This window comes from Acipenser ruthenus, chromosome 13 (genome assembly GCF_902713425.1).
Source record: "Acipenser ruthenus chromosome 13, fAciRut3.2 maternal haplotype, whole genome shotgun sequence".
NCBI lineage: Eukaryota > Metazoa > Chordata > Actinopteri > Acipenseriformes > Acipenseridae > Acipenser > Acipenser ruthenus.
This window is the reverse complement of record NC_081201.1, coordinates 32,034,394-32,054,610: the sequence shown is the minus strand read 5'-3', so window position 1 is coordinate 32,054,610 and position 20,217 is coordinate 32,034,394. Positions and strand designations below refer to the sequence as shown.

Sequence of the window (20,217 nt, the reverse complement as noted above, 5' to 3'; positions counted from 1 at the left end):
TGAGCTGTGCTGTGTCTCCCTCCAGTGGTCAACGAGCGCATTGTAGCAATCTGTTTTGATTTCTGGAAACACCTGCACAGCTGATGTATTCAACATGTAAAGGGAGAACCGTCAGACTAAACCAGCATCGTTTAGAAATCTGACCAAATAAAGGTCTTCTTCAAAGTGAGGACACCCTCATCATCATCTTTAACTACAACATAGATTCATTCCATTTAATATTGTTTTTATTTACAATGCTGAATACAGATTCAGACAATTACCCCACATTTGTTTGTGTGTGTGTGTGTGTGTGTGTACATATATATAAGATTACATTGACTGTGTTGCGCGCAATCAGAATTAGCACAAGATGGGAGTTTCAAACAAACCTGTTTTTTATTAATTAAATAAAGTTTGATATTCATGAAAGTGTTACAGAATGTCATTGGCTTCTTTAATCAGAAACAAAATAATTTGTTAAACAGCTCTGGAGGTGAAGCTTCCTGAATGTGACTCTGTATTCATGTACACAGCAGCAGAGAAGAAGTCACTGCATCCCCAAGGTGAATGCAACAGTTTTCCCACCTATAAAAAGTATACTACAGTATTCTATAGTTGTGACCAAATACTATAGTTTACTGCAGTATACCAGTTTGAATACTATAGTAATACATAGTGAGCAGGTCACTACTGTATAATGCTATGATCTATTATTTGTACAGAGGCTGTGGACACACTGGGTTTAATCCTGACTCTATTGACAGTGTGGTTCTGATCCGTGTGGGTTTGCTCTGGTTCTGTGTGGACTGGGTCTCTGTTCCTCTCCCTAGGGCGTGTGATTCCACAGTCCAGTTCTGGAGGCAGTGTGTAAAGAGAAGTCATGGATTCCGTCTCGCAGTGGTTCTGGTGAACCCACTGGGGCTGGTTTCACCATGAGGTTCTGGATTTAGTGTAGAAAGAACTCAACCCGGTCCTGTTGTCAGTGTGAGCGGGGCGTTCTGGTACTGCTGTCAGAAGAACTCCCTGTTGTTCGAAGCCTCCATGAAGGTCTGGTTCTGGTATCAGAGTCCACTTGTGGTGTCAGTTCTGGAAGAAGCCTCTCGGTCCAGACGGCAGATCTGAGTTTGATTTCCTGGTCCAGTTCTGGTGTCTTATTCTGGTTCTAGTGTCAGTGCAGGAAGAAGTCCCGGAATCGGGTGGCCTCGATCCAGGGGATGTAGGTGGAGGTTCTGGTGAACACACTGGGCTTGTTCTCCACCGTGCAGCCGATCGGACCGAAACTCACCACGCCGTGCACCTCCCAGCGATCTCTACCGAGCTGGCACAGGAGGGGCCCACCAGAGTCACCCTGAGAGAGAGAGGAGACAAATTAGAACTGTGCACCTCCCAGCGATCTCTACCAAATTGGATCCCTGAGAGAGACAGTGGAAAGAAATGGATTAAACGTGGAATTGCTTTGAGCTTGTGGCTCTCCCCTCCCCTCCCCTCACCTGGCAGGCTGCGGGGGGTCCCTCTGTGTCTCTGAAGCCTGCACAGATCATGGAGTCCCGGACACGGTTCCCCCAGAACTTCTTCTGCCGGCAGGTGTTGAAGTCAATGATGGGGAGACGAGCCTGGTTGAGAGATTCAGCCAGAGAGACGTTCTCCTTCCCCCCTGAGAGGAAACAGCACAGAATACAGTTACTATACAGTACCGCTCCCTCCTCTCCCTCTCACTGTATTTAGTCTGTATAGTTGGGGTCATGGTCAGGGTTATGGTTAGGGGTTAGTGTTGGGTATATGGACAGTGTGTTACCTCTTGTGTCCCCCCAGCCGGTCACCCAGCAGTAGTGTCCTGGTCGGAGCGCACTCTCTCTGCGCGGCAGGCAGGCGTATCGGATCTGCTGGCTGGTGGGGATGTCACGGTTCGCCTTGACGAGTGCGATGTCATAATCGAGCTCGCTGAGCAGCGGGTAGCGGAACTGCTCGTGCCGGTAGATCCTCTGCACACCGAACACCCTCTCCGGCGTCTCTGAGCCCTTCAGTCGGTGCTTCCCGAGAACGATGCGCCAGCTAGCAGCATCCTCCGCCTTGCCCCTGAAACACACCCACAGCATCAGAGCTCGCTCTGCCTACACCCCCCACTCTCTGCACACCCCTCCCCTACTCACCCTACACATCCTCCCCTAGTCTCTACACCCCCCCCCCCCGCCTCCCTCCTCTGCCTTGCCCCTGAACCAAGAAAAATACACACACAACCCCTTCCTCTATCTCCTCCCCCTCCCCCTCTCTCTTCCTCCCTCTGTTGTATTACGTGTCCTCTTACTTCTGGAAGCAATGTGCTGCAGTCAGGACCCAGTTCCTGTGGATCAGAGTCCCTCCACACACATGGATGTATTTCTTAGTGCCGCGAGGGCGGACCTGCGAAGAATGAGAGACTCGAGGGGTTAGTCTGCAGTATCAGAGAGGAGTCTTTCGAAACGTTCACCACAGTCATCGTGTAGCTTTTCCCATGGTTAAAATCTGTATTTACTATAGTTTACCATGATTTACCATGTTTTTTCATTTGCTTTATTGTACCTCTCTGGGCTTTGCAATGCTTGCTTATGCTTTACCATGCTTTCGCTGTTCTTTATTACACGTTGCTATGATTTTACTGTGGTAAACTTGTGTAGGTGAGGAGCCAGTGTGCAGTGAGGTGTCGCTGTATTTCGGGGTACCTGCAGTGAGACCTGCCATGGCCAGGAGTGTGGCCGTGCCTCGTTCCCTGATATGATCCTCTCCGCGGTGTTGGGCTGGAAGTGAGGGATCCCACAGTCCTTTGGCCAATCTGGGGGAAACACAACAAGACTACAAGACTCTAGCAGACAGCAAACCTCTAATCTCACCTGTAATCACTAGACCACAACACCTCCCTTCCTTTCTCCCAGTCCCTCCTCACCCTAATCACTAGACCACAACGCTTCCCTCCCTCTCAGTCCCTTAGCTTCAATGACTAGACCACACTAGCTCTCAGCCTCCCTCCCAGTCACTCAACTCTAACCACTAGACCACACTGCCTCCCTCATAAAATACAAAATAAAGTTTTCCACAACATTTTCAAAGCAACCATAGTGACTATTACAGCTACAGTAACTTTTTTAAATCTACGGCTTTCGCATTCTTAACCAGTTCTCCTCTGCGTCTGTTTAAGTGAAGTTAAATCCTTTAACAGAAACACAAACTGGCTCCCCAGCAATCTCCCGGGTCTCTCCCAGCACTGATGCAGTGAGACGGAGAGATGGAGACTCACTCACCCAGGTGCTGGACTCTGTGCTGGCGGTGGCGCGTGGGCGAGATTGAGAGCAGCAGTGCCAGAGTGGGCAGCAGCAGCAGCAGCAGCAGCAGAGGCAGCCTCTTGACGTTCATTTTCAGTGTAGCGGCCTGCCCCGGAGCACAGACGCTATTTATACTGGGGTGGGCAGGAGCATGCCAGTGCTGACAAAGAGTAGCCACACAAACACACAGTGCACTGGATTGTTCTAGGAGGCTGGAGAGGCAGCAGGAGGGGTTGCCACTGGCACACTGAGCAGCTGAAAGTCTCATCAGCAGTTTCAATCAGGCTCTCGCACAAACAACGCTGGCCAGCTCCCTCTCTCCTCTCCTTCGCAATCACACCACCCAGCGCGGTCGCTCGTCACTGCCCTCACGTGAGTGTGGCCAGAGAGAGGCCAGGGTCAGGGTCAGGGAGAGGTCAGTGCTGGACGCTGTGAGGTCAGGCCTTAGGCATTACTGCCACAGGGATTGTGATCTGCTCAGATCTCAGGAAGATAAGCAGCAGCAGCAGCAGGGTCAGGCCTGGTGGCCAGCAGTATTCTGTAGTGAAATTTCTAAACTCCCCAGTTATTGGATGAATAAATAAAAGACCAGCCATCCTCCATTAGGATGTGTTTGTAATAAGTTTATTTAATTTTTGTTCAAAATAGACAATCAAACAAAACAATTCCAAAATACATTTTTTCACAACTTGATTTTTTTTTCTTCTATAAACACTAAAAAGAAGTTGACCATGCGAGCAGCTAGCTGGCCAATCCATCGCTCGAAACGTTCAGACAGAAAAGAACAAGAACGGACAGGGGTCACGAGGGCTGTCACAGGGGTCACGAGGGCTCTCACAGGGGTCACGAGCGCTCTCACAGGACACAACGAGACACACACACACACACTCAAACACACACACGCACAAACACAACTTCTGAGTTAAGAGTTTGGAGGAAAAGGCTTTAAGAATTTTGACCCAGACTGTTTCATCATTAAAAATAACCATGCTGCTGTTGTTTATTAACCACTATGCAAGCTCACAAGCGCCCTGTGACACATGCTTTTACAGGGCTAACAATGCCCCTGACTGGTGTTGTGTGTGGTTTTTGAAAGATCACAATAACTCAGTCAGTTAGCAAATACTGAGCAATGTGCTGACTCTTCTGAAATGACAATTGAACACACTGACATGGTTTAGCCTTAAAAAAGGGTCCTGTAGCACAGTGTAGTGAAAAGCACAGTGAGAATGCATAGTATAACTATGGGAAAAGAATGGGGGGGGGGGGGGGCTGCTAAATTATCATGGACATTTACTGTGTTTTATCTGCCTAACTCTGCAAATAGAGGCCATCTAGACTGATCCATGAGCTGGACAACTGGACAGGCTGGACACGTGATTGCGACCCCAATCTACACATTTCTGTTGAAGTTCAGATCGCTACGAAGGACTGAGTCAGTGAGGGATCACCCTGATTGAACAAGTCTGAGACGAGTAAGTCATGAATCCAAATGTCTACACTGAGCAGTCCCCCCTCCCGACGCACACATGCGTGCACACACGCACACGCACACGCACTCACACACACGCACGCACGCACACACACAAAGACACACGCACAGACACACACATGCACACATGCACAGACACTCACACGCATACCCACATGCACGCACACACACGCACACACACGCATACACACATGCACGCACACACACACCACGCACGCATACACACACACACATATGCACACACACACACACAGACACACGCATACACGCGCACACGCACACACAACAGAGCTGCTCACACACAGATTCCCTGATGCATCACAATGAAAAAGCACTTGAGATGGAGTTTCCCTTTTTATATCCAACACTGTAAATTATACTTTGTGACAAACAACATTAATAACAACCCACAGACTGAGGCTGCAAAGGAGAGCACTGTGGGACGTTGGCTGCAACTCTGCCTGTGCCAGACTGAAAAGAGATCTTGGATCATACATACATATACATATATAGATTTCTATGGTTTACATTAAGGGGGCTTTCCATTGACTTCAATGCATTTTATAATATATATCTATTTATCTCTCAGCAGTGCCACTCTTTTACTCTTTACTGCCCTGATAAAAGTCCATACAGTAAAAGCACAGTGAACACGTGGGAAATCATATGTAAACATTGTTAAGTCCATGTAGGAATGGTGAAGCATATTTAAAAAAAGCATGCCAAACCATGGTAACAACTACGGTAAATGCATAGTATAACCATGGGAAAAGCATGGGGGCAGACCGACTCACTTATACCAGGTCCATTTAAACTGTATAAAATCTCCCTCTGTTTGACATGGAATCTGTGTGACAGATGTGGTACCAATAAGTCATTCTGCAATGTGAATTAAAATGCATGAGCTGAAACTGAGAATATAGGTCATTTGATTTACTAGAGAGAGACTATATTTCGGAGCTGAGCAAATGAATTGTGCTTCTATAGGATATATGATGCATGGACACTCCATACATTCGGGTCCTGACAGTCCCCACTCTCCCATTGTCATCTGCAAACAGAACGGTGCTGTACACAGGGCAATGCTCACATGACTAACACCACTAGACAACCTGATCGAACTACAGCACCCCAAGGTCAAGTCGTATAGCTCATTCTTAACACCAGCTTTGACAAAAATCTAATTTATACTGTATATTGACAGATAGAAGCCGAATACTGTAGAAATAAAATAGAAACTGTAATTTCAGAATCCCAGAAGGCAAAGCATGTCGCTTTGTGGTATAATACAGTCCGTGCCAAACAGCAGCGCTGCAACAGCACATGCAGGCAGCCATTGGACGATGCAGCACCTTGCCCTTACCAACATGGCTTCTGGGTGTGTGACACAGTATCCGGTAGGCATACCATTAAAGAATAAATTAACAGTGTCTGCGGTCCCATTGTTACTTTTTGGTCCAAAACATGAGGCATGTAGAGTAAGCGAGGGGTGAGGAGTGCAGGTTTGCAGTCTGTACAGTGAGGGACTGTGACTTGATAAAGTATCCCTTCCCTGTAGCACTACAAACAGCATTCAAATAACTTGAGTAATAGAGAGTTTACATTCGCTAGATAGTGGGACCCCCCCCCCCCCCCCCCCACCACACACACACACATCACCTGATTATTATAAATCATTCCCACAATGTACAACACTACCCATACAGAGACACCCCTTATAAAAGTTTCTCACAGTAAAAGCACAGCAAAGTGTAACAAATCATTATGAAAGCATGGTAAAGCCCAGAGGGGTGCGGTAGAGCATAAGCAAGTGATTCTGAGCAGGGCTGATATTCTGATTGTAAAGCTGTGGTTAGTAGCAATCCCTTTTAAATATACTGTATATGAGCTGGGCAAAATGCACCCCAGCTGCCTCTGGGAAGGGATAAGCAAGGGTTAAGATTGGGACTCGGTTTGTTTAGCCTAGCCTGAGCTTGAACCCAAATTCTCATGCTAGGCACAAACAGACACAAACTAAACAGACCTTCGTGTGAAGAGAGTCCATGCTTCAGTGACAAGACATTGACTTCACTGTGAGTTTGTACTAATCGTAGTTCAAAAATACGTACAAAAAAACTAAAAACATTTAAACATAGTCAGATAATTGGATATACGAACACAAAACCAATGCTGTCTTAAAGGAAGGTTTGGCAGCAAATTCACAGGAATACAGTCTGAATAGTTTAGAAATGCTGTGTGGATCACCAATTTACCTATACTGGTTGTGTTAATAATTCCCAGTTTAACTGTACTGGCTGTGTTAATAATTCCCAGTTTAACTGTAGTGGTTGTGTTAATAATTCCCAGTTTAACTGTACTGGTTGTTTTAATAATTCCCAGTTTAACTGTACTGGTTGTGTTAATAGTTCCCAGTTAAACTGGAAACTAAAAGACTAAGATCTAATGAATGAATCTCTGGTTTAAATGCGCATATTAAAATTGTTACTGAGGTCCAGTGTTAAGCAGCATCATACAGCATCATTTTAAAGGGTCACCCAGCCGCGAAGGACCGCAGATAGCACAACTATGTTGACAGTGTTTTGGCGGGGACTGGGGGTGTTATTGCATTTAAAGAGTCTCTGAGCCAGCTCTGAGCCTCCAGACACACAGGGGGCACTGTAATGCAGAGGGCACAGGGTCCTGTCCACTCACACAACATTAAAGACCCTGTTGACACCTTTCTTACCTCTTATTTACTGCCCTTCCCCCTTGTTATTGTGCTAAGAATCTTTTAGCTCTTCGCGTGTTTATTCATGATTCAGGTCACGCAAGTATTTCAAATACAGATACACTGCTGCATCCTGGTAACTTTGCTGTGAGTCACATGGTCGGAGTTTGAACTACAACACAACAGGAAGTGACTAGATACCAGGAAGCAGCATCTGTAGTGTTGTCTGCATATTTCAAACTGAAGTGAAAAACACAAGCAAATAAGCAAAAGTTTTTCAGCACGAACTGCGAGCTGGATTCTGTATCCAGGACTGCACAAATTACTAATGTCTCAGGAGGGAAAAAATCCCCAAATGGGCCATTCAGCAGCCTAGAAACAGTGCGATACAACTTCCCTGAAGGAACTAGACTGGTGACCACAGAGGAATAGTCAGGTATCCCTCAGGAACGGTTCAAACGCCTGGGCCCCACATGTGATTCACAGTGTTATGGCGAGTGTCTCTAATTTGTTTCCTTGTGTCTCTGTCAGTGCTGGAGTGCGCATGTCCAGTAGGGGGCAGTCTGAGCTCAGCTCAGTGTTAGCATTGCAGGCAGGAGTGCAGTAAAGTTTTCTTGTCCTGAGTACAAGCTGGTTGCTGTAAGAAGAGTTGCAGTGGGTGTGCCTGTAGTGTAGGTGGCAGTATTTCAGTGTGTGTCTCTCAGTCCGCAGCTGTGTTGGAGTGAGTGCAGCAGCCCGGATTCCGAAGCGAGGAAATCACCCACCTGCCCCCCCGGCCGCTCCCCCACTTCCGCCTTTGCTGGGAGTGCTGGGAGCACTGGGAGGCCTGTGTGTTTTGCCGGGACAGTCTGCTGGTTCGCCCGGCTGCCTCCTGGATTTGCAGCTCCAGGTGCTTCTGGATGGCCAGTCCCAGGACCTCAGGGTCCACAGAGGCCCCATACACCTCCCAGGTCATCCCCTCGGCATCCCAGGCCACCTCCTTCACCGGGGTGCGCTGCCCCGAGTCCTGCCCTGAGCCCTGATCCTGCCTGCTTCCCTGCATCTCTGGTCCCTCCCCTCCCCTCCCTCTCTCCTTCTCTATGCCCTTTGCTCTACTCCCTCTCTCCTCTTCTCCCTTTCTTCCACCCTCCTTTACTGGTCCCTGTCCTCCCCTCCCTCCCTCTCTCTCTGACCCCTGCCCCTCTCTCTGTCCCTCAATCACCGGGGATCTTCCCTTCATTGAGCCCTGCTGCTGGTTGAGGCTGACCTGGGGATACACATGATCCCCGTGAGAGGGGTAAGTAGAGTCTGATTCCCCAGTCTGCACCCCGATGTCCCGTTGCCACTGAGACGGCAGGGACCCTGGTGAGGTCATGGTCCCCACATCCCTGGTGCTCCGGCCCCCAGCCCTGTAGTGGCACCCCACCTCTTGTAGGGGGCAGGAATAGTGGTAGGAGGAGGAGGAGGGGGCGGGGAAGGGGCGGGGGAGGGGGTAGGGGAGAGGAGTCTCCTGACCAGAGACTCCAAGGTCCAGGCAGCACTGCTGCAGCCTCTGGGCGTCAAGGCCCATCTCACTGATAGATGAGATGAGTCGGGGGAAGAGCAGGGAGCTGGGGGACGGGTGGGGGGGGCAGCACCCACTGTCCGAGCTGAGCACATGCGGGAGCAGCTGGGCTGGGCTGGGCAGAGGCAGGGGATGACAGTAGGCAGGGAAGGGGTCCTGGAACCTGTGACCCAGGACGGAGTCCCTGCAGCGGGTGTGGCTGTGAGTGTGGACACCCATGTCTCCTTGTCCCAGGCCCTCGTTGTCCACACAGATCACCGGGCTCTGTGAGGGGGTGGTGTTGTCAAGGCCCCCCCTGCAGGTGGGATCAGAACTGCCCTGTCGCTGAAGCAGGCCGGTGTCTTTGCACAGCGCAGTGGAGCAGCCTGGGCCTTTCTGAAGGCACGGCCCCAGGCCCAGGCAGGTGTGGCTGGTCTGGCTGCGGCATGCCGGCCCCCACTGCTGGTGCCTCTCCCTTGCTGTGCCTAGGCTGTCAGAGCATCTCCTCTGCACTGTGGGTTTGGGGGGCAGTCTCAGGTGATCGCCCCCCTGCTCCCTGGGCTCACTGAGGCTGGCCTGCGATACCTCCTCCCGCACTGTAGGGGGTGTCGAGTCCGCACCAGTGGGGTGCTGGTGGTTCACAGTTACTGAGCTGCTCCCCTGCTCATCAGGAGGTGTAGAGTGTTGTTGTTGTTGCTGTCTGCTCTCCAGCTCCCTCTGCTGGTGAAGCAGTGCTGCTGCTGTTAGCTCTCTGCTGCCCTCTAGCACTCCTTGCTGGTGGCACACCGCACAGCTCAGGCTTTTGTGCAGGGCGGCCCTGGTTCCCAGGAGCTGCTCTGAGCTCGCAGGGCTCTGCAGCACGGCCGAGGAGCTCTTGGACAGAGGGAAGAAGCCGCAGACACAGCCGGAGACAGAACCAGAGTCGGGCCAGCCCTCCATCAGGGAGTTAACAGAGAGGCGACGCCCCCGCGCTGCCATCGAGACTGCAGCTGGAGAGAGGAGAGAGGGTGAAAGGGGGTGAAAGGGAGAGAGGGGAGAGAGGAGAGGGAGAGGGGGGAGAGAAAGCACTGTCAGGCAGACATTCAAAGACTTCTGTATTTTTTTTTACTCTCACAGTTGCATCTTCAACACAGTTTCCACAGCATCTACAGGTGATGTTCCACAGTACTTGTACAATACTGTCCATGTGGTTTAACCTGGAATTATGAAATTAGTGAATTATCGAGGGAGCGCTGTATACAGGACTGCTCCTCGCTGTGCATGGCTACAGACAGAAACTAGCGAAGAGCAGCAATTAGATCTTTGAATAAACCTCCTGGTCCGATCTCTCACCGTCTAATAAAACAAACCCTCGCTTCTCCCTCAATCTGAGAGTCAGTTTGGCCCTTTTAAGGTGCAGCAATTAGTCTTTGTGACATTCCCTATGACAGATCCCTTCTAAATGTTTCTCACAGTAAAAGCACAGCAAGAGAGGTATGGTAAAGCATGTTAAAAAAAACATGGCAAACCATGAGAAATGCATACTAAAACCATGGGAAAAACCTCCAAAATGACCGCCTGTACAGTATCACTGTGACGTGAAGAGCACAGAGAGCTTTTATTTAAAGCTGCTGTTGGTTCCCTGAGTCTCCTCAGGCACATTTGCTCCCCACACATGTTGTATAAATCACGTGATTATCACGTGGCTCCTGTTATCTCCTCGGCCTGTCACAGTGTTTGCAGGTTAATGATTTGCCAGTGTGTTTCTCAAGGCCAGAGCAGCACTGCAAACACCAACCTGCGGCTGCCAGAGCTCGTTAACCCCCAAGTGCATCACACAGTTTACAGGCTGCTTCTCCATTCACTGTGTGTCACCATGCTTCACCAAGTGCATCACACAGTTTACAGGCTGCTTCTCCATTCACTGTGTGTCACCATGCTTCACCATGTGTTCTAGCATGCTTCTCTGTGCTTCACAACACTTTCAGGACTCTTCCTGATGTTTTAGAAATATCCCAATGTTTTAACCCTGTAACACCCCTTGGTGTAGCGCAGTGCAGATCCGCTCCAGTCTGCAGTGTGTAAACAGGTCTCTGCTTTAAGCCTCTGTTTTAAGTGTTAGTTCACTTCTACCTCTATTCCCTCTGTTGAAACTAAGGGCCTTCTTTTCAAAGTGTTTACTCCAGTCTTTAATTCACTTTTTTAGTCAATGTTATAAAACGAGACACAAAACACATTGAGAATGCTTAAGAGAACTTGAAATATATAACTCAGTTGTTTGGTTCTAGTTTTGCAAAATTCACAGGAGTTTTACCTCTCAAAAAACAGGAGCTATTTAAAGACTGGAGGGAACACTTTGAAAATATGGCCCTAATCATGTTGAACTGTCACATGAGGACAGACAGGCAGACAGACAGGCAGACAAACAGACAGGCAGGCAGACAGACAGACAGGCAGACAGACATACAGACAGACAGGCAGACAAACAGACAGTCAGGCAGACAGACAAACAGACAGTCAGGCAGGCAGACAGTCAGGCAGACAGGCAGACAGACAGACAGACAGACCGGCAGGCAGGCAGACAGGCAGACAGACAGGCAGACAGGCAGGCAGACAGATAGATAGACAGTCAGGCAGACAGACAGACAGACAGACAGACAGGCAGACAGACAAACAGAGAGGCAGGCAGGCAGGCAGGCAGGCAGACAGACAGGCAGGCAGGCAGACAGGCAGACAGGCAGGCAGGCAGACAGACAGACAGGCAGGCAGACAGGCAGATAGGCACACAGGCAGACAGGCCGACAGACAGACAGACAGGCAGGCAGGCAGGCAGACAGACAGGCACACAGACAGACACAGTGCAGATTGTTTGTTTATTTCATTTTGTTTTCTCGCTGGCCTCTCAGCCACTCTCCTGCTCCTCATACCTTCTCTGTATGACAGAAGTTATGGGCCTACGTCTCTCTCCCTCTCTCTCGCTCTCTCTCCGTCTCTCGCTCCCCCTTTTCCTCAGTCAGACCTCGCTGTTCATCGCACGCCTCTCAGCTTGTCTGCCTCCTCCCTCCTTCACTGGCTCGCCCTCATGGGTCCTCGCTTCAGACTGAGAATGAAGTCCTGTTTCCTGGGCAGTATCTACAGGTGACTCCCCTCCTCTCTCCTTCTTTCCTCCAGCTGAAGTCAGTAAGATGGAGCCTGGGGTTGGATTATCTGCGCGCTCTCTCTCATCTGATTAGATCTTCAAATCCCTTTTCCAACCTGTGGAGGGACAGGAGAGTGGGGGGAGGAGAGAAAGGGAGGGGGGGTGGGTGAGAGGAGGGGGAACAGTTATGAGACTTGCATTTAGACCAGAACCTTCTGTCCCCTTTATTACAAATAATAAATAAATAAATAAATGCATTAAATAGAAGCAGTGATTCATTTCAAAGACAGCCTCCCCCACACCCTCCCTCCATTCCTTTCTTTCTCTCTCTCTCTCTCTCTCTCTCTCTACCTTCCAGTTGCTATAGGAACAGCCATACTCAATGGGGGACCAATGAATGGAAGTGTTTATGTGTGCATGTACCAGAGAAATCACAAACTGCTCTCGACACAGCCCTAGCAGATCCTGTTTGATTGTTTAATTTGATACCATTACAGCAGAACTGTTCCTTTCTGTTTTTAATCATTCCCTGGTAAATTAAACAGCTGCTCGATAAGCGTCTCTCCCTGGAGGAAACTCTCAGAGAATACAAACCTTCCTCTCCTCTCTCTCCAGCTACTTAGTTGTCAAGTGTTCTCTTACTCACTTCCTAGGTATTAACCCTTTCTTGGTTTACTGTACTGTCCAAATACAGGAGCACACACACACAGACACACACACACACAGACACACACACACACAGACACACACACACACACACACACGCACACACACACGCACACACACACACACACACACGCACACACACACACGCACGCACGCACGCACGCACGCACGCACGCACGCACACACGCACGCACACACGCACACACACACACACACAAGAACAGATCTTTCAAACAGTGTCCTCTGACTTGCTTCTTAACCGGATCAACTGGTAGAACAGACTCTGAGGATGATTAAAATTTCCTTGTGTGAGTGAAAGTGTGTGTGTGTGTGTGTGTGTGTGTGAGTGTCAGCGTCTGTGTGTGTGTGTGTGTGAGTCTCAGTGTGTGTGTGTGAGTCTCAGTGTGTGTGTGTGTGAGTGCAGGTGCATAAGTGTGTCTGAGTGTGTGTGTGTGTCTCTGTATGTGTATGGCTATGTTTTATATTAAACACATTTAAATGTCAAATCACAACAATATCTGCAAAAACTTACAAAAACCTTAATGTCAAAAAACAGTTTTACACCCAAACTAAATTCTAATGCATATTTACCATATTTACCATCCTCTTCAGGGGTTTAACATGTTGGATCAAACTTTTATTTAATTTATTTGATATCACCGTGTAACAATTTTTTTTTTTTTTTTTGGTTCCTGGGTAGTAAGTGTTATTTCCTAATTGCTTATGCCTCAAAAGTATAGAAAATGGCTATTATTCCCCACAAACTTTGCTTTTGTGACCAGGACAGTGATATTTTGAAATTTACCTATTTTCCAGAACATTCCAGATAGATTCAGTGCTGAGTAAACTTGGAGTAACTTCTAGAACTTTCTAGAACTTTCCAGTAATATAAATAGTAGTATAAATACAGGGGCCTTAAGCCCACCAGTTCAGTTTAGTTCCAGCTGCCTAAGTGGATACATATCTGCATTTTTCTGAGATGCCATCAAGGTCATAGGAGACTTCAAAATGGTGGCATTCCTGATGGGTCTCTGTCACAAAGACGGCCAGAGTGGGTTGCGTCAGACCAGAAAGGAATTCAAACACAGACAGACGGTGGTTGTGATGAGCTGAGTGCAATGGCTGCACTCAGCGTTTATTAACAAATAAAAGGTTTAAAAACAGCACAAAACAGGACACGGCACTTGCACCAAAATAAACAGACATACAAAAACGCACTAAACACAAACGGTGCACGGAGACAAACAAACACGGTGAGTACACACACTGATCTTTACTTTTACGATCTTAACTCTCCTCTCTCTCTCTCCCGTTCTCCTCTTCCGAACACCTAACCCCAAGTGACTAAAAATGTGCCTATTTATACTGTTGTGCTGGGATTCAATTACTAATTAATTATTCACTTGAATCCCAGCACGTGAATTAATTCTGTGCAACCCCGTGCTCACATATTACATTTAACCAGCACGTGAAGTGATTTGTGCCCTCCTCGTGCCTAAATACAAATCTACACTTTTAAACACACGTGAAACACAGACCCGTTTATATCCCGTGTACCAATCTATACACCAACATTAACACACGCAACATACAACACACAACACACAAAATACACACAGGGGCGGGCACTTTGCCACATATACCCCCTCCTGTGCAAAGCACACATGGCCTCAACGGCCACCTCCCCCCTTAAATACCCAGCAGTCCAGGCCAAAGTCTCGGGCTGGGAAGGGAGGCTTCAGTGGGCCCATGGCTGGAAATGCTGTCAGCTCCCCTGCCGGTAGTGGCACGGCTGACAGCATGCTGGTCCCGTCCTGCAGCGAAAAAGCTGCGGGGGCAGGTGGTCCCCCGACCTCCCCCTTCTTCGTAGCCGGCAGCTCCCTCCTGTGGGGCTCCGGCCACAAGAACTCCTGCAGCGAAACTGCTGCTGGGGAAAGTGGTCTCCAGACCTCGTCCCCCCTCTTCGTGGCTGGCAGCTCCCCTTTCTGGGGCTCCGGCCACCGTACTCCCTGTGGAGGTACGGGCAGCAGAGGCAGCTCCTGCTCCTCTGCTCCGGGCGGTGGCGGAAGCAGAGGCAGCTCCAGCTCCTCTGCTCCTGGTGGTGGTGGAGGCAGAGGCCGCTCCTGCTCCTCTGCTCCTGGCGGTGGTGGAGGCAGAGGCAGCTCCAGCTCCTCTGCTCCTGGCGGTGGTGGAGGCAGAGGCAGCTCCAGCTCCTCTGCTCCTGGCGGTGGTGGAGGCAGAGGCAGCTCCAGCTCCTCTGCTCCTGGTGGTGGTGGAGGCAGAGGCAGCTCCAGCTCCTCTGCTCCTGGCGGTGGTGGAGGCAGAGGCAGCTCCAGCTCCTCTGCTCCTGGCGGCGCTGGCTCCCTCCGCTGTGGCGGCTGGGCTGGTGCGCCCCGTGCTGCCTTCAGCAGCATGAATAGAGGCTGCTGGGGGACACCAGCCTCCTGCCCCTCTCCCCCCCAAAAATTTTCAGGGGGTTGAGCCTGTAACTCCTCCCCTTCCGGCTCTTGGGGCTGAACCAGCAGGCATTTTCCCTCTGCTGGTGGCTTGGGTCCCAGGGCTGTGGAAGCCCCGACTTGCCTCCCTTTGGGCTGTGGACGCACCGACTCCTCCCTTTTGGGCTGTGGACGCACCGACTCCTCCCTTTTGGGCTGTGGACGCACCGACTCCTCCCTTTTGGGCTGTGGACGCACCAACTCTTCCCTCTTGGGCTGTGGACGCACCGACTCCTCCCTCTTGGGCGTAGGACGTTCGGGCTCCCCCCACTCAGGCGTAGGACGTTCGGGCTCCTCCCACTCAGGCGTAGGACGTTCGGGCTCCTCCCACTCAGGCGTAGGACGTTCGGGCTCCTCCCACTCAGGCGTAGGACGTTCGGGCTCCTCCCACTCAGGCGTAGGACGTTCGGGCTCCTCCCACTCAGGCTGTGGAGGCAAAACCAGCAGGCATTCACGCTCTGCTGGTGGAGATGGGGACAGCAGGTACTCACCCTCTGCTGGTGGAGATGGGGACAGCAGGCATTCACCCTCTGCTGGTGGGCCTGCTACCTGGGCTGCTGTTCCTTTTATCGTTGCCTCCAGGTAGCTGAGGAGAAACTCCACACCTTCCTCCAAGGTGTTTGGGGTGTGTTCCTGCTGATAGGCCTCCCATCTCTCACTGTCCATCATCCACAGGGCCCGGACGATTATGGGCAGAGACTGGGCCTCCAGCCCAGCATTCTCCAGGAACCAGTCCCGCAGTTTGATGGCGTCTTCTGCCATAATATTATTTTTTATTTATTTATTTTTTTTAAACAAAACCCCTCCTGGTCTGACGCTTGGAGGCGCGGCTATCCCACGAAGACACCACGTGTCACAAAGACGGCCAGAGTGGGTTGCGTCAGACCAGAAAGGAATTCAAACACAGACAGACGGTGGTTGTGATGAGCTGAGTGCAATGGCTGCACTCAGCGTTTATTAACAAATAAAAGGTTTAAAAACAGCACAAAACAGGACACGGCACTTGCGCCAAAATAAACAGACATACAAAAACGCACTAAACACAAACGGTGCACAGAGACAAACAAACACGGTGAGTACACACACTGATCTTTACTTTTACGATCTTAACTCTCCTCTCTCTCTCTCCCGTTCTCCTCTTCCGAACACCTAACCCCGAGTGACTAAAAATGTGCCTATTTATACTGTTGTGCTGGGATTCAATTACTAATTAATTATTCACTTGAATCCCAGCACGTGAATTAATTCTGTGCAACCCCGTGCTCACATATTACATTTAACCAGCACGTGAAGTGATTTGTGCCCTCCTCGTGCCTAAATACAAATCTACACTTTTAAACACACGTGAAACACAGACCCGTTTATATCCCGTGTACCAATCTATACACCAACATTAACACACGCAACATACAACACACAACACACAAAATACACACAGGGGCGGGCACTTTGCCACAGTCTCCAAGGCGGTTTTACCAAGTTTCCCTGCTATCTTTGCCTTTGGGACAGCAGGGACACCAAGGCGCACTACCACAGGCGGGACTGGCCACAGCGGACCGAGTTCTCTGTGGGGAGGAACAACGTCAAGTGGGAGCCACTGGTGGACCCCCGGAAGGTGCTGATGCCACCACTGCACATCAAATTGGGCCTTATGAAACAATTTGTCAGAGCTCTAGATAAGGAGTCGGCAGCCTTCAAGTACCTTCAAGACTTCTTCCCTAAGCTGTCTGAGGCAAAGGTAAAAGCCGGTGTCTTCGTCGGACCACAGATAAAGAAGATCCTGGAGTGCAATGAATTCCCCAAGAAGCGCACTAGTAAGGAGAAAGCGGCTTGGAACAGCTTTGTCGCAGTGGTTCGGGGCTTCCTGGGCAATCACAAGGCCGAAAACTATGTGGAGCTGGTTGAGACTCTGGTGAAGAACTACGGCACAATGGGCTGTAGGATGTCCCTCAAAGTCCATATCCTTGATGCTCATCTTGATAAATTCAAGGAGAACATGAGAGCGTACTCGGAGGAGCAAGGCGAGCGCTTCCACCAGGATATACTGGAGTTTGAACGCCGCTACCAAGGACAGTAGAACGAGAACATGATGGGAGACTACATTTGGGGGCTGATTCGTGAAAGTGATTTACAGTATAATCGTAAATCTCGAAAAACTACTCACTTCTAAATCTTTTGTAGTCATTTTTGTATTACTTTAGTATAAATACATGTTAATTTGGATTCATATGTTGTTTTTTTCTGACTTTATGTGAACGAAAAGACACAAATTCGCCCATTTTCTCATTGGAAATAGGTACATTTCAAAATATCACTGTCCTGGTCACAAAAGCAAAGTTTGTGGGGAATAATAGCCATTTTCTATACTTTTGAGGCATAAGCAATTAGGAAATAACACTTACTACCCAGGAACAAAAATAGTCCAGCAGTCACAGAGAGCAGGGTTAGCTGTATAGTCCAGCAGTCACAGTGAGCAGGGTTAGCTGTATAGTCCAGCAGTTACAGTGAGCAGGGTTAGCTGTATAGTCCAGCAGTCACAGTGAACAGGGTTAGCTGTATAGTCCAGCAGTCACAGTGAGCAGGGTTAGCTGTATAGTCCAGCAGTCACAGTGAGCAGGGTTAGCTGTATAGTCCAGCAGTCACAGTGAGCAGGGTTAGCTGTATAGCCCAGCAGTCACAGTGAGCAGGGTTAGCTGTATAGTCCAGCAGTCACAGTGAGCAGGGTTAGCTGTATAGTCCAGCAGTCACAGTGAGCAGGGTTAGCTCTAGTAGCTCTAGTTGAGTTGCTGTATTGTTGTTTCTGGTTGTGTTGAGTGTTGTGTTAATGTGAAGATTGATTGACTTCCTCATACAAACCAAGCACAGGAATGAACTTCCTCATACTGGTGAGGTGTGACTGAAAGAAAACCCACGAGGAGAGAGAGGGACGGAGAGACTGAGAGAGACAGACTGAATCGTCAGAACCTGAATATGAGTAGTCGAGGGATGAGACAGTCGTGAGGTGGGACTGACTCAGGAGGCTACAGCACTCAGGCTAAGGCACAGGCTGAAGGGGAGAGGGTACCTAACTCCCTGCCTGTCTATAGAGGCTACAGTGCTCAGGCTATACAGAATAGACTGAACTTTCTCCTGTATTCCTCTTCAAGGGGTGAGGTGAAACTAGAAGGAGATTGAGAGACTGCTACAGACTGGCTATAGAAAGACCGAAGCTGTGGGACTGGAAGGAAAGTCTGAGACAGCGTGAGACTCACTGACCCCCTGACACACACCCCCACTCACTCACTCTCTCAGGATGCTAAGACTGAAGCACTATTGACTGAGTTTAAGCATTACAGACTGCAGTGAGGACAGACTTGCTGAGGGAGTGAGGTGCGGAGACTGACCCTCTTTCTCACTCTCTCACCCCTCTCACTTTCCGGGCGACAGGACTACACTCATGGCAGATAAGTGTTTGCCTGCACTGGTAATTCCTAATGCATTCCTTTCGTCCCTTATAAAAGTTTACCATTGTAAAACCATAGCAAAGTGTAATAAAGCACAGGGAAAGCATGGTAAAGCAGAGGTAAGCTTTGTACAGCACATTAAAAGCATATCAAAGATGATAAATGCATAGTGTAACCATGGGAAAAGCATGAGGGAAAGATTACTGTGCAGGGTTCCTGTGGTAAACTTTAATATGGGTCAGTCTTTGTGAGTTCTGTGCCTGGGTGTGGATTCATTTTTGAAAATTGATTATTTTACTATCTTATTTTCTGTAAGCTGGAGTTGAAGAATTATTTTGCATTATGAATGCATAGCATCCCTCTGCATGAGTAAAACAGAGCTGCAGATTAATTAAGCATTCATTGAAACTAAGTTATATCACTGGAGAGGATGGCGTTGAGCACAAATTGAAAAGCTCATTTCTTAATGGTATTAAATGTAAGGCAGTCTCTTTCTTTCACAGACTCGTTTATTTGTAAGGAAACAGACAAACATTTTGGTTAGTGCCTTCATCAGTGTTATTGAAACTAGAAAACAAAACAAATTATCTTTAAAAATATTATCCACACACCACACACAAATAGACTCACACATTGAGACGCACAGTACCCAGAGACTCAAACATACCAGAAGATAAGAACCCAGCATATTAGTGACCTTCAGTGTAATTGAAGTGTAAGTATAGAGCAGGTTGTGAAATCTTACCTGTCCCTGGACCTGTTTGTCAGTAGATCACCAATCACAGATTCCAATCTGACTGCAACTGGCCAGCTGCCAAACTCCCAGACTATTCCACTCTCTCAGTGAGTGAGCAAAGAACTCTCCCCTTCTCTTTCCCTCTCACTCTACCTCTCTGTCTCCCCCACTCTCCCTCCCTCTCTCTCCTCCTGCTTCCACTCTCTCTCTCTCACTCACTCTCCCTCTTCCTCCCCCCTCAGCCTCTGCTCTGAAGGTCTCTGAGGTCCAGCCTTGTATTTGTGCCTGCAGGCAGGCTGGTCTCTGGTGTCTGGTCTCTCAGGTAGGCAGTGCTCGGTGGCGCTGGTGTCTGTGGCGTGGTTGGGGCTCAAAGTGCAGCGAGTCCCAGGTGTTGCTCTTGCGCAGGTGATGCCAGCGGCAAGGCAGTTTGCAGAGACACACCTGCTTGTGCAAACCTGCTGCTTACAGTCTCTTAAAGGAGCCGCATCCTTGGAGAGGGTACCTGCCAAGGCTAGAAACTACAGTCTCTTATATTATAGAGTGTTTTATGTGAGACACACCTCAGAGCGCTGTACATACTGAATACAGAACTACACTAACACAATTAAGATACAGGCCTAAGCAGATTCAAAGGTCAAACGGTATAAATACGTTTTCAAGTTAATTTTGAAGGATTGAACAGAATCCCTTACCCACTGTAAAAGCACAGCAAAGTGTAATAAAGCACAGTGAAAGCATGCCACAGCTAAGCATTGTAAAG

General features: G+C 49.1%; 2 protein-coding genes across 3 annotated transcripts; both read right to left on the bottom strand.

Moving 5' to 3' along the window:
- Positions 1-359: 359 nt before the first annotated feature.
- Positions 360-3,507, bottom strand: zgc:112285 (uncharacterized protein LOC561476 homolog). 2 transcript variants are annotated; one of them, XM_034030745.3, is made up of 6 exons: positions 3,258-3,507; positions 2,682-2,791; positions 2,288-2,382; positions 1,778-2,058; positions 1,473-1,636; positions 360-1,330 (listed from the first exon to the last, which is right to left on the bottom strand). In XM_034030745.3, exons 1-6 carry the CDS (start codon positions 3,367-3,369, stop codon positions 1,151-1,153), a joined length of 942 nt encoding a protein of 313 aa, XP_033886636.1. In that variant the 5' UTR covers positions 3,370-3,507; the 3' UTR covers positions 360-1,150. The 2 variants fall into 2 exon arrangements, with proteins under 2 accessions (XP_033886636.1, XP_034781742.1); XM_034925851.2 differs by having other exon boundaries at positions 2,288-2,399; positions 3,258-3,401.
- A 104-nt stretch (positions 3,508-3,611) lies between these two features.
- Positions 3,612-19,849, bottom strand: LOC117417873 (uncharacterized). The gene is made up of 3 exons (XM_058985124.1): positions 19,467-19,849; positions 11,906-12,233; positions 3,612-9,988 (listed from the first exon to the last, which is right to left on the bottom strand). Exon 3 carries the CDS (start codon positions 9,975-9,977, stop codon positions 8,178-8,180), a length of 1,800 nt encoding a protein of 599 aa, XP_058841107.1. The 5' UTR covers positions 9,978-9,988; positions 11,906-12,233; positions 19,467-19,849; the 3' UTR covers positions 3,612-8,177.
- Between the last annotated feature and the right edge of the window lie 368 nt (positions 19,850-20,217).